The sequence below is a fragment of the Pseudochaenichthys georgianus genome, chromosome 2 (genome assembly GCF_902827115.2).
Source record: "Pseudochaenichthys georgianus chromosome 2, fPseGeo1.2, whole genome shotgun sequence".
Lineage (NCBI taxonomy): Eukaryota > Metazoa > Chordata > Actinopteri > Perciformes > Channichthyidae > Pseudochaenichthys > Pseudochaenichthys georgianus.
In genome coordinates this window covers 11524205-11542194 of record NC_047504.1, presented here as the reverse complement: position 1 = coordinate 11542194, position 17990 = coordinate 11524205, and the positions used below count along the sequence as shown (strand labels likewise).

General features: G+C 42.5%; 1 protein-coding gene across 2 annotated transcripts; it reads left to right on the top strand.

Annotated features, from left to right (window-relative positions):
• The first annotated feature begins 6976 nt into the window (after positions 1-6976).
• On the top strand, positions 6977-16078 carry enpp4 (ectonucleotide pyrophosphatase/phosphodiesterase 4). 2 transcript variants are annotated; one of them, XM_034101815.2, is made up of 8 exons: positions 6977-7099; positions 8933-9167; positions 9786-10079; positions 10215-10319; positions 10873-11071; positions 11436-11609; positions 11964-12233; positions 12373-13995. In XM_034101815.2, the coding sequence occupies exons 2-8, from the start codon at positions 8934-8936 to the stop codon at positions 12465-12467; spliced, it is 1371 nt and encodes a 456-aa protein (XP_033957706.1). In that variant the 5' UTR covers positions 6977-7099; position 8933; the 3' UTR covers positions 12468-13995. The 2 variants fall into 2 exon arrangements, with proteins under 2 accessions (XP_033957706.1, XP_033957698.1); XM_034101807.2 differs by lacking the exon at positions 12373-13995 and adding an exon at positions 14367-16078 and having other exon boundaries at positions 6978-7099.
• Positions 16079-17990: the final 1912 nt, after the last annotated feature.

The window sequence follows — 17990 nt, the reverse complement described above, 5'->3', positions numbered from 1 at the left end:
AGAGAGAGAGGCAGAATTGACATGACAATTGACAACCCACCCGTGCAGTCAGAACCTTTTGCTGCGGTGACTTGTGATAAACTACCAGTGTTTTACATCAAAGCTCCAACTCTCCTCGTGTCTCTCTGAGTCCTGACGGCCCGTCTACACTACAGCGTCGAAAGCTCCAATCTGCCCATTCACTTTCAATGGGGTGACGTCGCGTAGCCTCGCTTTTTCGCCGAACTGAATTGTGGGTAGCAGAGCGGTCCGTCTCAGGCGTCTCCGGCGACAGAAGTTGAACAATGTTCAACTTCTGACGCCGGAGTAGCCAGCGCCAGCCAATCAAATCCCGTTTCCCAAAATCTGACAGCTGAAGCTGTAGCCAATCAAACCGCGTCTAAGCTGGGAGAGATATCCCGCCGTTCATTTGTATATTTCAAAAAAAGTCGGAGGAGAAACTAACTATCGCCGTAGCAACCACCCGGTTTTGTTTGACCAGACCCTCTTCACCTACCGGGATACAAACCGGAGGAGCCAGGCATGGAGGGAGGCGGCAGAGACAGTGGGGGAAACTGGTAGGTTTTCGCCTGTTTGGGGAGTTTATATATATATTGCTCCCATAAAATCCTGCTTTGTATGTCGGGGGCGGGAGATCCATGTGATTGGTTGTTGGTCGTGTTGCTTGAATAAAATCCCCAAGCTCCAGACACGCCCAGCTCCAAGCTATTTTTGGAGCTGTAGTGTGGACGCTCCGACAGCCTGAACAGCATTGTTGTTTGTTTGTTTGTTTGTAGCCTTTATTTAACCAGGTGAAAGCCCCTTGAGAACAAAAGATTCTGCGTCATGTTCTCTCACATGAATTGTGTCTGTTGCCATCAGGGCGAAGATATGCTCTGCTGAAAGGACTAATCGCTTTTCTAAATCATTCATCTCTTCTGCACTCAAACTTTTAAATTATTGAAAGGCTTGTAACTTGATTATTTATTTATTATTGTGATGCTATGAACTATTTATAGTGTAAATTGGGATGATCCACATCTGTGCTCCGGGTGTGTCTGTGTGTTTTCTTCCTGTATGTTCCTGCCTGTGTTCTGGATTAATAAAGTTGTTGATCGATCGATTGAAAATTATGAAATCAAATACACCAAAAATGTGTCTTTAAGGCCTCGTTGTAAGCTTTAAGGTTATGAGTTCAATTCTTATAAGGTAATGTGACTTTATTTATGGAGGACGGAACGTGACATAAGTATAAATACAAAAATAACTATGAATGAATAAATAAATAAATACGGAAATAAAATAATGAATGAATAAATAAAAGTTGAGAATAAAACAGTACACACATTATTAAATATCTGTAATATAGGGTTGCAGGACTCAGAGTGTGATCATTTCTGGCAGAGCTGTCAAAGGACACCAGAAACAAAATGGTAGACCTGCACCAGGCTGGGAAGACTGCATCTGCAATAGGTAAGCAGCTTGGTGTGAAGAAATCAACTGTGGGAACAATTATTAGAAAATGGAAGACATACAAGACCACTGATAATCTCCCTCGATCTGGGGCTCCACGCAAGATCTCACCCTGTGGGGTCAAAATGATCACAAGAACGGTGAGCAAAGATCCCAGAACCACACGGGGGGACCGAGTCCATGACCTGCAGAGAGCTGGGACCAAAGTAACACACTACGCCGCCAGGGACTCACATCCTGCAGTGCCAGACGTGTCCCCCTGCTTAAGCCAGTACATGTCCAGGCCCGTCTGAAGTGTGCTAGAGAGCATTTAGGTGATCCAGAAGAGGATTGGGAGAATGTCATATGGTCAGATGAAACCAAAATAGAACTTTTTGGTAAAAACTCTACACAGGATGCTCTACAGGGGCTCTGCCTTCTAAGCTTATCCAGGGAACACAACTTGAACTCGGCCGTGTTTGTTGTGTGACTGTGAGCCTTGTGGATTATTGTTCATGCAAATTACCGGACGGCTCTGCGGTTAAAACAGACCGTTCACGAATGTTGTATCTTCGGTAAATCAAATTCGAGTACTTTATTCATATGTTTCTGGTGTTTTTATTCAGCTATTGTTAATTAATGTTTAGACGTGGGTTAGCATTTGAGCGAGTGGAAGCTACATCTGTGCTAACGATGCTAATCGTAGCAAACAAGTTAAAATGCATTAGATAAGTGTTACACATTAAAGGTGGGGTAGGTACGTTTCAGAAACCGGCTCGAGATACACTTTTTGTTATATTCCATGGAATGCTCTTAACATCCCGATCAGTGCTTGAATTGGAATGAAAAAGGTGCCAGTACTCTAAAATCAGCAACTTTTTCAAGTCAATTTTATATATACAGCCCACAAACAAGAATGTGGCTACTATAATGCTGGTGGGTTTGTCTCTTTACTACTGTATATTTTAGAAAGGTTCACTGTACTTAACATTTTTTATGATAGGCAGCGGATATGGCTAAAGCTCAGTAAGGTCAATATTAACTGAAAATATAGCAATCAAAGTCTAGATCTTCTGCTGAAGACACATGAAGCAGAGACCTTTCAGGTGAGAGCCCCTCTGGTGGTGTTCAACATTAATGACAAGGAAACAAAGCTCTGGTCAGAAGCATTTTTTATAAAAAGCTTTAACAAAATTAAGTATTTCTGTACATTTTGAATGCATTCTAACTTTCCAACTCAGAAAACGAAAAAGTGCCAAAAGTCTTCTCACATGGCTGAGCTGCTTTGCAATATACTTCACCACTGAAGAATACAAATATGTATAAAGTAAACTATGATGCAATCTAACTTTCCAACTCAGAAAAATGATAAAGAGCATGAACAAAGAACATGTAAAAACAAATGCAAAATGTGCACAATCTAAAATGAGAAACTGTAACTGCAAGTAACAAAGTCTGAGCCATGGTAAAGAGTTACATTGAACACCAAGCTGATCAGATAACTCCCTGGTTGGTCTGAAGTCCTTCTATCTCCAGGATCTGTACAAATCGGCACATTATGCCAAAAGTCTTCTCACTGGGTGAGCTGCTTTGCAATATACTTCACATTGTTAGAAAAGGCTCCAGAAGGCCTTGGGGACATCAGTATCAGGGGCTGGAGCTGGACAGGCTCTTTCATCAGCACTTCTCCTTCCCTTTGCCAGCCAGGACCTCACATACTGTTCCGGATTGAACTGTCCTAGTGATGGTCCATTACATGTAATGAAAACCAGGCTGGACAGTCGGCTGACAGAGAGCATTCCTTTTTGCAGTAAGGATATCGTTCATGCAGCTGAATGCCCGCTCACACTCACTAGTGGAGACAGCGATGGTTCGGACTGCTTTCAGTAGAGGCTCCATGGCAGCAGGTGTACGGGATGCCCTGGTTTCCTTGTATTCGCGAAAGCCCTGAACAGTCTCTCTTCTGTCCACTTTCAGCACTTCGCACAAACGTAGCACCTCTACGTCCCCATACTGTACGTCTAACTCCTCTTCAGGCCAACTTCCAGGATGGATAACTTTCATGTCCTGGATTAGCTGATTGTCCCGGGCCTCCCGGCCATGTAATGGGATTTCTCTTGTGCTGACATGAGAGGAGGTTGTGGAAGTCATTCTGTGTCTCAGATTCTCTACCATACTGTGGACCTGCATGAATCTGTACAAGCCTGCCATTCTCACGCAGGGGCAGGGCAACACCCTTGAAGGACTTCTCAGCTAGAGCTGTATGAACTGTAGTCATGTGTGGGCCAGGCATGGTGACCATGGATTCAAAAACTCGTATTTCTCGAGTTAAGAGCCTATCTGCTGTAGGCAGTGTCATCTCTCTTTTTTGGAGTTGCCGAGAGAGGTCGCTGAGCTCTGTGAGCGCATCGTACATCAGTCCCAGATTGCTGACAAACGTTGCAGATGTGAGCACATCATCCAGGCCCTTGTACTTTGCTCTGTCTCTGGAATCCCTGCTCGTGTCGTTTGCAGCATTTGTGAAGTGATCATGAAGCACTCGGTAGTTTTCCCAGATTGCTCTGACGCTCCTTTCACTTGAAGCCACCCAGCGGATGGACAAAACACGCCCTATCACCAGGAGACGCTGTCCGACTGCTTGCGCACACTGCGCTAACTGCTTCTGATTTTTGGGGGAGGCATGGAACAAGGAATAGAGTTTGTCAAAAAATATCTGGAAATGATTGAGCCCTGAGACCTCCTTGACCACATCCCCAACTGCCAGCTCTAGACGATGATTGGAGCAGTGCCACACAAACAGGCTTGGGAATTTACTACACAACTGGGTAGCAACGCCTGTTCTCTTCCCTAGCATGACTGAAGCCCCATCACATGCAAAAGAAACGAAACACTGACCTAAAAAGTCCTCGTTAAAATCTCTTCCAAGACACTCCATTAACGCCTTTGTGATGTCATCAGCCGTTGTTCCATCCAACTCGATCAGCCCCCAAAAAAACGTTTCGGGCTCAGCATCAGCTAATGCTGAGCGTAGACACACAACAAGCACCGTTTTACCACTAATAGTGGTAGATTCATCGACCAAAACACAGAGTTTTCTTTGGTTTTCTGTAATGTCTTTTGCCATTTTTTTCTTCAGCTCATGAGCTATGTGGTCGATGATTTCGCCACAGGTTTTATTGGAGTGCAAAACCCTGCCCACGTTCAGCCCATTCAGTTTCTGTACATTCAAATCAATTGGCATGTCTGTGAATGGCCGGCTATGTTAGCCAATTTTATATGCCGTTCGAAAAACTCTGATAGTGGTGTCTAATTCAGATTTATGCATAGACTGCACTTGATGTTGAATAGTTTCACGTGAAGCAGATGTAAGGATGTCAGCAGCTTTTACATGGGCTTGTGATTCTTTATGTTCTTTTTTTCTCAGGCTAGCTTGTTGTTTGCCCTTGTCAACACCGAAATGAGACACTGCACACTCACCCCATTCAGTTGACAGTTTCAGTCCTTGTCCAGTGTATATTCCCAAAGATTTGACATCTCTGCATATCCGACATCCTAGCTTCTTATCTTTAAGAAGGAGCCATGCATTGGTCTTGCAAAAATATTGCACCTGGTCCGTTGTCCAGCAGTCAGGTGCATCGCTTTGCCCGGTGTTGGTGGTGGCAGTTGCGCCAGCAGCAGCTAACGTTAGAGGCTCTGGAGGAGGCGGCGGAGCTAGTGCTAATGCTAATGCACTAGAACTTGGAGCAGGAGGATCAACCAAAGAAAGCTCCCCATCAGACACAATTTCCAACACAGGCACAGCATTCTCTGTATTTGAAGTTTCTTCCGGCGACAACCGCTGTCTTTTTGCACTTTTATTAATCCACGCTAACATTTTAGAAATGCTAATTTGTGACGTGACTTGCTTTCCTTCTCTCGGGGGCGTGCCTGCTCTGTTCTATCACTCTACATAGCCACCCACTGGGTGGGAGTTGCACTGCATAAACACAACACACGTGCATCTAGGTATGTAAATTGTAAAGCATTAAAACATGGTTTTACTAACATTTTTCAGTATGTTGTTACTTCGGCATTATTATTATTATTATTTTGAAACGTGTATTACTATTACATCACGGTCAAATAGGTTCATTTTGACATAGTCGTTTCCACCACAGTATTTACATGGAGAAGATAAGCCCCGCCCCCTCTCCAGCACGTTCTGTTTGAATGACAGGAGTAAACAGCCGCTGTGAAACTCCAGCGGTTAGAGTGATGAGAATGTCCGTTCGGCACCTCATGACGCATCTACTGAGTACCGGGCGGCTGTATATATATATATGGATGTAAAATAAGAACGGCGGGAGAGTGTTGAGTACTGGCACGGTGCATGAGTACCGGAGTACCGCCAGCATGCCGGTACTGAGCAAGAAGTGCCGGTACTCCATGGGTCAGAACCAGAAGTGCCGGTACTGCGTACCGGTGAGTACCGGCCCAATTCCAGCACTGATCCCGATAGCAATGAATATCTTAAGTGCTTTGACAAAAAATCCATACAAAAATGTCATCTGTAGAAGCCGTAATACTGTAAAAACCAATTGCGGGTTTATCACAAGGTGAGTTCCTTTTTTTTATTTCCTGCTTTTTAAACACGTGCTCTCCAGTACAGGTTAGCTCTGAGTGTTAGCGAGGCTTGCTAATGTAAACAAAGACGAGATTACGTCCAAAACACGTCAGGCATTGTTTCTGATAGCAATTTTCTGTGGGAACAAACGGCTTTTCTGTGAGATTGGTAAAAATAAGGTCATAGGTAGAAGTTAGATATTTAGTTTGTTAGTAAGGTAACTTTATACATTTGCTAAACTCGACTATGTAGACAAGCTAACGTCAAAGTAGTGTTCTTTTCATTAGTTTTTTCCTGTATTTATTTATTTATATTGTTATTTATGCCTTTTATTTATATATTTATTTATACAAATGTCATGCTCCATAGACAAGCAATAAACACACGGACCCATTGTTGTTTGCCATTACAAGCAATGCAGCAGTGTATTGCTAATGCGGGTATATTGTATATGTCTGGTTATGCATTTCTAATTTAGGTACTTTCGGTAATTGTACTAATAACTACAGGCTATTATAATCCTACTTCAACTTTTATAACTTTTAAAGATTTAAAAGTACAACAGCCTCTAACTTTCCATGCAACCACATCCTGCGTACATCCAACAATCTGCTCAATCATGTCCCGCCCCCTATTCTGATCGCTGATTCGCTGCTTTAACTGTCAATCTTGTTAAAGCGTCCGTTAATGGTTACGTCAAGCTGGCAGCGACAAGAGCAAAGGTATGCAGTTAGTACTTCAAAACAAAAGCCTTGCATTTTTTTAATAGATTAAATCCAAATATATTTATACATAAATGGGTTTAAATTGCTCATAAAATACCAATTAAGTTACCATGTATATATAAATTGTAACTATAAATGAGAAATAGTCATTATTTGAAGGCGTTTTAGGGAAGAATTTATTTTGAAATGTGTTGTTGTGACATGGTGGAAATACTTTTTAGCTAACAGTTAGCATGTATTTTTGGGGAAGTCCAGTAATGTTGCTGCCAAAATAGACTCGAAAAGAAAAGTTACTCAACCATACTGTGTGGAGGACAAGAGCCCGTACATCCTGTGACAGGTAAGACTATTAAACACGCTGCTATCTTTTTGTTGTGTGTAGCCTACGATGTTAAAATGCTAACGTATATAAATATAGATATTTACATTATATGATGCGATACCAGAGGCTAACCATGTCTTTGCTAATAATACAATTTACATTCTGTATTCAATTCACTATTCTAAGTATTTATTATTATTATTATAAGGGGTATTTCTTCTGTACTTTTTTTATCAACCAAGGGGACTTCCTGGTTGTCGTTATTTGCATTGTTGGAAATGTAAATGTATTCAAGTATTAAACTCAAGCACAATGTTGAGGTACTTGTACTTAACCTGAGTATTCTTAGTTTAAGCTACCCTGTACTTTTACTCCACTACATTTAAGAAGCTAATATTGTACTTTTTTACTCCACTTAATTAACAGCTTTTTGTAACTAGTCACTTTTTAGCTTCAGAAAATTAGCTAACTTAATTATTAAATACACTTTGACATATATGTATAGGTTAAGATATCCAATACATAAATAATGATAATAATAACTCAATATATGTCGTTCTTAAATGGGCCATTGCGCATAAGGAGGACTTTGACTTTGAATGCAGGAATTGTACTTAAGAAACAAATACTAGACTAGACTACTTCTTCCACCTTTAGTTATATATAATTGCAGAAGAATGTGTGACGCATAGCATTTCTTTCAAATAAGGTGTGTCTCTCATTTACCAACGTATGGGCTGACTCCTCTACTTGTCAAATGCATTGATGCGACTAATTAACTTAGTAAAAAACTCAAGATAAGAAATTAATATTAATTTTGTATTTGGTTATTTAAGAAGGGACAATGCTCATTAATTAACACGAGTGCATCGTCTACATGTGTCAGATCTAGCCATAGACGCTCATTTCCATCTGCAGGTTGTTGGCATTAAAAGAAAACATACAATAGCATATAAGCAAAGAAAAACGCATGTGAAGTGCACAGTTTAAAACTCCTTTTTAAAACATGCAACAGACAAGATAACGGCTTTTCTTGTGCGTCTTATTGAATTGATTTCTTCCTCACTTTGAACCAGAAGGGACAGACCAAAGTCTCAAATGTGCTTAATCAAATAGAGAGACTATCAGAGTCAATCTCTCTCTTGGAGTCCATCACATTTTTGTTGCCTTTGCTCTAATGTCATGGAGCTTTGATCTGAAAGGGTTAAGTCTTTGCTTACACAATGACTTAACTCCCTGAATTCACAAAGTAAATAAGAACATTAGGTTGATCTTGGACAAGAAGCGTGGCAGAGGTTGTTTCCACTCCATTTTGAAAAACACTCAAACAACAGAAATTTGCAAAACCGCACTTTTCCATGAAGCCCATAAAACACACATCTTCCTCCTCACACACTCAACGACGAGCACCTGTTTGAACCAGTTCCTCCTCTACGCACATATCACCTATTTTGGACTATAGTAAACGACTCACTTCCACAACACATCGTGAATCAGGATATATGCCAACAATCGGGTATTAGTAAACCGTAGCCACTTATATCTACATCCTGTGAGTCCTTGAAGACAGTTGAGCGATGTGAAGTGCACTTTCCACATCTTGTATTTCTTGACAGAGCACATTCAGTGACAGATCTGTTACAGAGGCTTCTGGGTGGAAGGTGATAAGGAACAGGATTTCCGCTTATGTCACATCCCAATTCCATTACAGATTTGAAAAGAAATGCCTGTCTCTTGTGTTCATTTTTGAACTGCTTCCAAACAGGATTACATCCCGCTTTCTGCTAGAACCCTTCACAGGAATCGTCAACACGCCATGTCCAGTTGAAATAACTATTTTCTTCTTTTCAGGATGTTACTAAAGATACTTCTGGGCGTCCTGGCTGTCGGAGCCTTCGCCACAGAGACCATCGCGGAGCAGCCGAGTCCTCCCCAGCTGCTGCTGGTGTCTTTCGATGGTTTCAGAGCGGACTACCTGCGGAGGTTCCCCATGCCCAACCTGAAGCTCCTGTACAGCCAAGGGGTCCTGGTGGAGCAGCTCACCAACGTCTTCATCACCAAGACCTTCCCCAATCACTACAGCCTGGTAACCCCGCTGCTGTTGTGCTTTTTGTGTCGTGAACATTTTCTGTCAGAGATAAAGATGCACTTTCATATGTGCTTTTTATCAATCAAGTACACACTTAAACCAATTATGAGAAAGACTTTAATATCAAATAGTTGATGAAATACAAATAAAATAGCATAACAGTTGTCTCACTCGTCCCCGGCTTGAGCTTCAGCCTCAGGATCCATGTATCTGTGATCCTCTCCAGTCATCACATACAGAGCATCAGCTAGTTCCTGAGCAGTGTCCTTCACATGCTGATATCCAAGAGAGGGAGTCACACAGTCACAAGATGGAGGAATAGAAAGCAGTCTCAATGTTTACTTCAGATTAGCTCCACGTCAGAAATGAGCATGCTTGATGTCTCTCTCCATAGAGGCTGAGTCATCATGTTAACCACATAGCTATCATCTGCCTCAAACAGTCCTGATGCTCTTCCAGGTCATCACACATCCTGTCATGTTCACAGCTACAGTTGATACCTTTGTAGCATGCTACTCTGACGTTGGAAGAGGACACTCAGTATTTTCCCAACAACAGTGAATTATAGGATCATAACAAAAGCATTATAGTAATGGTCTTTGCTTTCCTCTCCAGGTGACGGGGCTGTACGCCGAGTCCCACGGTATCCTGGCCAGTAACATGTACGACCCCGTCAGCCACGAGCACTTCCACATCTACAACGACTCCAACCCCATGTGGTGGAACGAGGCTCGGCCCCTCTGGATCTCAGCACTGGACTCCGGGTACAAGACGGCGGCCATGATGTGGCCCGGCTCCGACGTGACTATTGGAAACCGCACAGCGACACACTTCTATGCCTACAACCCTCAAGTGACCTTCAAGCAGCGGGTGGGGAACGTGACAAAGTGGATGTTAGGGGACGAAAAGGTAGGAAGGTTTTTTTTTAATAAAACTCGCCGATTAGTGTAATTTATAACATTTTCAAAGCAGTTCAATGCGTGTCGTCTGGAAGGGTTATTATCCATCGTCTGACTTGCTTTACCGTAAACCAAATCCCCTCAGGACAAAGGAGTGATGTTTGCAGCGCTCTACTGGGAAGAACCGGACCACTCGGGGCACATCTTCGGCCCTGACAACGACACCGCCATGAGCCAAGTCCTGAAGGAGGTACAGTCATTGGGACACACTCAAAGAAGCACACTTGATTCTGACACAAAGGGTTCCTGAAGTCTTATGAGATCTGTTGACCCAGAGGAGCTGGATGGAGGCAGCAGGCGATTGTAACGTATCGTGATGAAGATACCACGACATATGGAAATGCATGTAAAGAACGACCTTACAGTGACTCGGCACACTTGAGTGTTAATCAGTTCTCCCTTCAGATTAGCGGGATGGAAACATGTATGGATTGATTGTTATTCCACAGGCGATACGACTGTTGAACATTACAGTATGTATCATATTCCATTTACTTGTATATAGACTCTTCTTGCACTATTTATATTTGTATTTACTTGCACTATTGTATCTGTTTAATTGTGTTGCACTGGAGGAGCCTCTGATGTAAGTTTTTCATTGACATATCTGCCCTGTGCTATATACGAACGACCAATGACCTTACAGCGACACTTGAGTGTGAATCCGATTGGCCCAGATCTCCTTTCACTTCAGACGATCCGGACGGAGACAGTTATCGACGTGTCTTTGTGTGTGCGATCAGGTTGACGACAACATTGGCCTGCTGATCTCTGAGCTGAAGACGACCGGGCTCTGGGGCCGTGTCAACATCCTGATAACCAGTGACCACGGCATGACGCAGTGCTCGGCCCAGCGCCTCATACAGCTGGACAGCTGCCTCCACCCCGACAACTACACACTGGTGGACCTCTCTCCCGTCACCGCCATCATCCCACTGAAAGGTAGCCAAGTTCACGTCTGCTATATATATATATAGAAATGTATTTATTAGGATAAACCCCTTGAGATGCACCATCTGGTACCCGACAAAAGCAACGTCTTCCAGACAGACATGAACACAATAACAGAAAGGACAAACCACGTACCGCCTGTTAAGTAAAAAGCATGAAGTAATTCATCCAATCGTTACAATTTGATCAGTTTCATCAATAACGAGCCGAGCAGCTGAAAGGGAGATGATAATGCTTAAACATACCCAATGATGCAAGAGATCTGATAGAAGCAGGTTTAAACATGACGACAACATAACCAATGTTATTCTAGAGATGTTTGCTCACACTAATTCCCTTTCTCTGGGCTGTGCAGATCCAGAGGCCGTCTTCAAACTGCTGGATAAGTGCCACGAACACATGAAAGCTTATAAGAAACCCGACATCCCCGATAGGCTGCACTACAGGAACAATGACCGCATCCAGCCAATCATATTGATCGCTGACGAGGGCTGGACCATCGTGCTGCGAGGCGACGAGCTACCCAGATGTATGTCTCTTTAAGTGTTTGCTTTGAAAGGCGAGGCAAGTGTATCTACAGCCCGTGTTGACACGAGGGAACTAACGGACATTTAAAGACGGTTGTTAAAAAGCCAAGAGAATACATTTGGGACAAGTAGACGGGTATATAGATTTCTAGGTTCCAGATGTAGGGAGCATCTTGTTCTTTATTAGGATCCGCATTAGCACTAGCTTGAGCATTGGCTATTCTTCCTCACACACTGTCAGACATACATAAAACAAAACGATACCATTTACAATGCTATGTGAAGTGAAAACTAAAATGGTCCTCCCATTTTGAACCCTGCTTTAGTTTCTCTAACTCTCTTTCCTTTTCCCTCAGTGGGCGATCACGGCTACGACAACTCCCTACCCAGCATGCACCCCTTCATGGCCGCGTCGGGCCCCAGCTTCCGGCAGGGTTATCGAATCAGCAGCTTAGAGAGCGTGGACATTTACCCGCTGATGTGCAAACTGCTGTCGCTGCCGCCGCAGCCCAATAACGGCACGATGACCCGCGCTCGCTGCCTATTGGCTGCTGAGAGCTGCTGGGACGTCCCATTGGTCATCGGCCTGGTGGTGGGAGTCCTGCTGATGCTCACTGCTATCACTGGTAAGTCTGTAAAGTAACCACTATTTAGACTTTTTGCTATAAAACAAAAAACACCTTGAATTTCAGGGGGGCTCGGTTGGCGGGGCGCACTGTCAAGTAACTTTAATCTAAGCTGTTCTTCCTTGCCTCCGCCCGACAGTTTCAATATGTCGTCTTCCTCACGCAAAAAGGCGTCTGCTGCACCGGATCCGAAAGCTAATGGTGCTAGCCCGGCTAAAGGTGCTGGGCCCCTAGCCGCTAGCGAGTCACAAGGTGATGAGGCCGCCATTCGACAGGCCACTCAATCTCTCAGAGAAGACCTGCTGAAGAACATTGATGACAACGCCGAGATGCAGTCTAAAGAATTACGACGTGAAATAAGCCAACTGAGGGACGAGCTGAGATCCGCCGTTGACCGCGTCAGCAGCCGCACCGAGGCTTTGGAGGAGCGGGTCGAGAGCCTGGATACTGCTGCTAAGGATCACTCGCACCTCATTACCGCTCTGGAACGAGACGTGCAGCAGCTAACGAAGGACATGAACATCTTCTCTAACAGGAGTGAGGAGCTGGAGGTCTAGGAGGTGCACCCTCTAGACCGTGCCGGGAGGCAGGGAAGAACCCAACAGACTTTGTAGCTAAACTACTCCAGGAAACGCTGGGCTTAGAAAAGAGCCACTCCTAGACAGATCCCATCGCACCCTACGGCGTGCCTTTGTGGTGAGATTTCACTCTTACCGGGAGAAGGAAGCGATCCTCCGCAAGGCAGCCACGGCCACAGATCTGACAACGTCGCACGGAGACAGGATCAGAGTTTCCCCCGACTACACCCAAGCAGTTGCGAAGCAGAGAGCCGCCTTCAGGGATGTGAAAGGCATGCTAAGAGGCTGTGATGGGGTCGAGTACGGAGTCTTGTCAGGGAGGCTATATCTTAAAGAGCCTATATCTTAAAGAGGCGATATCTTAAAGCTATATAATATTATTAAGACATCTCTAGCCCCTCCCTTAACCACCTTCGAGGTGCCTGGGAATAAGAAATGGGCATAGAACTAACCTGGCGGTCTGCGACTGAGGACATACATAAATCCTGCGTCTGTGTGAGGCATGGAGTACTTCAATTTAAAGTGTTCCATCGATTACATCTGTGCAGGAGCCGGCTTGCCAGGCTGTACCCTAATGTCCATCCCACGTGCCAGAGGTGTCATGGCTACCCGATTGCACATGTTTTTCTCCCGTCAGTCCATTGCCCCATGTTGGTCTTCTATATTTGAAACGTTCTCATTGATGTTTGGCCAGAACACACCACTAAGTCCCAAACAAGCTGTGTTTGGAGTAGCCTCTGAGGGCGCCTCCCTCTTGCCAGTCACACTCACTTGCGTTTGCAACCCTTCTTGCCCGCCGTCTAATCCTCCTCAAATGGAAAGAGCGGACTCCACCATCTCACGCCCACTGGGCGAGGGGTGTGATGGCACATTGGCAGCTGGAGGAGCTGAAGGATGTGTTAACAAATACTACAAGCTCTGGCAGCCTTTCCTTGACTATTTTAACAAACTCCCCTGTGCCAGTCTGACTGCATGAAGCCCCCCCCCCGACCTTCCCTTTTAATTTACTGTTTATTTTATTGGATTGTTTTATTCGTTTTATTTAATTTATTTAAGTGCATCTCTGTGTGTATGAATATGTGTATGTATATATATTATGTGTATGTGCTGCAATGACATTTTTATTTGTTTGTATAATTACACATCTGCATTTTCATGTGCCCTGTTCTGTTTTGATACAAGTGAAAATCAATAAAGAAAGGTGAAATAATAAAGTTGTCATATTTTATAGAATTATCAAGTTCTTGCTTGTATTGTCACGTCCGCATACTGCAGCTACATAGCTGAGGTCACAGCAATACGACTGATACAAACTGTTTTTACTAGTCACCAAATTTCCCAGAAATGTTCACCTTAGAAATAATAATCTCCAGCTCCACATCATTTTTTATTTGTCTTTCACACAATATACTCAGAGCAATTTATCTCCTCTGCTTTGAGCTCATTATCTGAATCAGTCAAGATGGAGGTTTAAAATTGGTGTAAATGGGATATTATTAATGAAATGAACTTGTGAATCTGTCTGACTTTACTAACGGGTCTCCTTCCTCTTCAGTTCTCTTCAGGTACCTGAGCTCCCGTCGCCCTCCAGGCTCTCGTCCCTTCCAGAGGCTTCAGGTGGACGACGACGACGACGACCCCATGTTGGAGTAACCGGACATCTGTCATGTTCCCGCTTTTAGAGGTACTTTACAGAACATGTTGCACTTTACGCTCTGAGGCTGCGGCCCTGTGTGTGTTGTCCATGTGCCCGTACACACACACACACACACACACACACACACACACACACACACACACACACACACACACACACACACACACACACACACACACAGTAGAAAGCCTGCTGGTTTAAAAACAGCTGTAGGAAATGCTACTGTGGTCATTGAACGTCCATAATGTTACATAGACTTGAACATGTGGCAAAAAGCCCGTTTTGTTGTGATGTGTATTTTATTTAGCTGAAATATTGAGGATTTGTTCTGGTACTGGCCAGTGAGATTAATCACTTCATTTTGGAAAATGTAAAGGATTGAAGAGGTTTATTTTATATTTTTCTGGGGTGTGTTTTATTTTTGTTGTTGGTATGTGTAATGTTGCGTTCTGCCAGCAGGGGGGGCCAGTCGCTCATGTGAGATGTAAACTGTGCATCACACTGATATCACTTTTTCTTGAAGACTGAATGCTTTCTGCTGGTTTCAGTTATTTTTTAATGTCTCTCTGCGTGCACTGTTACGGTTTATTTGTTACACTGAATCTAGAAGAAATCTTAATATCACTTAAATGTTACTTTTCTCAATACCTGCATGCTTCAAAACTGAACATTTTAATCTGAAATATAGTGTATTCGGCAACAAATGCTACAGTTAGAGGGGGATTTCAATACAACAGGTATACAAATGATACCAAAGACTATCCTTTTATTAAGATGCACAATGAATGCTTCAAGGAGGATAGATATATTGATCTTCGAAAAGGGATTTCTGTCATAAATGGTTATTATAAGAAAAAGGTTCTTCGTTAACATGAACACATTTGAGTTTTTGTAATTGATTGATTGATTGATTGATTTAAAGCCTCATTTCGAGCCTTCAACAGCAAAGGGATGGCATTTATTATCAATACCTACAACAATATCCATACTCTCATACTGTAGTGCAGTGCCACTCGCATGCTTCCAACCTTTTATCCATTAAGTCTGCAACTCACGGTCATTTTCTTCATTCACACATCCTTAATATCTAGAAAACTTTGTAAAACTGTGATAAAATGTCGATTTCATTTTCTCAAAGTCCACATTTTTGTCTTTTAATGCCTTGTTTGGTTCATAAAACCCAAATAAAATCAATTTATAATGTGAGAAATGCAGAAAATCTCCATATCAGAGACACTGAAACAGCATTTCCTGCCATTTTAGCATGAAAATGAATTTAAAAGTGAATTGATTATCAATTATTTGTTTTCTATTTGTTAATTAATGGATATCTTGCAGCTCTAATGTATCTCTAAATATACTGTTTGTGTAAAACGCTCATGAATATTTAACTATATGCGGGTACGTATGCCTTTGTCTGCGGGAATAAGTGGAAGACATCCAGTTTTATTATATTTATTTTGTGTTTTTAAATGCTTCATGTCAGCTGCTTTTTGCACTCTTTACCCGTGTTCACTTTAGTTTGTTTTAAAAATGGCACTATGCGAATGTAAACGGATTCCTGTTGCTTAATGACATTTAAAATAAATAATGCTGGTTGGATTTCAGAATTGTTATGTATATGTTTTAACCCTCCTATTGTTTTCGTGTCCCCCCCCTTACTTTGGTGTTCGCGGTCAAATTTGACCGGTCCTGTTTTAACTGCTTTTACATGAACACAAAAACCATGAATCATCACCACATTTCATTCAACACCCTTTCAAACCGTACATATTGTATCAGACTGCTGGCACACATGAAGAACTGCAGTAAATATACAAAGAACAGACACTGAACATGTATTGAGTGTGCCAGGTGTGATCCATGTGGGGGAGGGGCACATAAGAGCGGGAAATGTATCAAATTGTTCTGTGTGTGTTTGTGTGCCAGGTGTGATTCACATGGGGGGATGGGCACATAAGGGGGGAACACATCTAGAGTAGCCTGTGTGTGGCCTAGCATTACCATCCTTGTGGGGACCTAAATCTGTTTACAGTCACGTGTGGGGACTCGCTTCCCTTATGGGGACAAAATGGAGGTCCCCATGAGGGGAATCATTCATTTTAGGGTGAAGACTTGGTAAGGGTAAGGGTTAAGCATTTGTGGGTTATGGTTAAGGTTAGGATAAGTCTCCAGGAAATGCATGTAAGTCAATGTAATGTCCCCTGAAGTGATGTATACAGGTATGTGTGTGTGTAATTGTATATGTTCAAATGTCTACTGTGAAGGATATCATAAAGCCTTAATGCAATCGAATGTAAAACAAAAAAGTTATGATTGATGAAAATAGTAAATCGGTCAGATTTGACCCGAAGACAACAGCAGGGTTAAAAATAAACTTGCATTAAATGTATTTAAATGGAAAGAAAAAAGCGACACACATTTGGAAAAATTAATTTATATTCCTTTATATTTTTTTCTCCATTGCAGTCACAACATTACAATGTAATAAAATGGTAAATATATAAAATCAAACTCAATACTGACGCATAAACATTTCTTTATCGTGTTCAAAACCAAATGAACTATACATGTATTTATATCTGTTTGTTAAAATCTGTCATCATTTCTATGTAGTCTGTATTATTGTAAATCTCTGTCTCTTCACAGATAAATAGACTTTGTTTGCAGGAGGTATTGTAACAAAAATAACACATTTCCTAACGCTGGCCACAGAGAGCCATTGAAAATATCATTCAACTCTTTCCCAGAACGCATTAACATGGTAAGTAGACACATAAATCACTCTCACGTTGCTTTTGTGGTGGGTCGGAAAAACATTCGCTGTGAATTGAGGAATCGAAGACCAGAAGATTCCTGAATGGTGTTTTTGATGAGCGGACGCAGGAGCGGTTTGAACACGGTCGGTGACAATCATTTCTACGGAGAAGACGGGAGACGTTAGCCAGACAGACGAGCTGGAATATGTGCTTATGTATTGAACTGTGAGGCATGAAGCTGCAAATATGACCATCTTACCAAGCTATTTAATCGCATGTAAAGTCAGAAATGTCCATCTTAACGTAATAGAACTCCTTTTAATGATCTTTCGGTAAGTTAGTTGGGTTAATTTGTCTACTTTCGATATATTTGACCTACTTCCAAGTGAATAAAGGGTTCAAATGGGTGCTTAACAAATGGAAAGAACACCTCAGGGAATTTGGAAAATACACTTATGCGCCTTAATGCCAAGATTTGGATAATCATTTTGATACCACTCTGTACACTTAATATGAAGAGATGGTCGTTAGCTTAGCTTAGCATAATGACTGGAAGTAAATGGAAACAGCTAGCATGGTGCTTTTACATTGGACAGATTTAGCTGGTTGTTTACCTTTCTCCCGCTTTTTGTGCTAAGCTAAGCTAACAAAGGTTCAGATATAACAGTGGTATACACTTAAAGCACAATATAAGGAGTTAAAGTGGACATTTTTAACTTTAAATACATGTTCAAGTCTTCACCGATCCTTGTGATGATGGTCT

Bases quoted from the DNA above. Each gene is read 5' to 3' on its own strand.
- enpp4 (XM_034101807.2), top strand. From the start codon at position 8,934: ATGTTACTAAAGATACTTCTGGGCGTCCTGGCTGTCGGAGCCTTCGCC. The intron at 9,168-9,785 runs GTAACCCCGCTG...TTTCCTCTCCAG, and splicing joins TCCCCAATCACTACAGCCTG to GTGACGGGGCTGTACGCCGA. The intron at 11,610-11,963 runs GTATGTCTCTTT...CTTTTCCCTCAG, and splicing joins AGGCGACGAGCTACCCAGAT to TGGGCGATCACGGCTACGAC.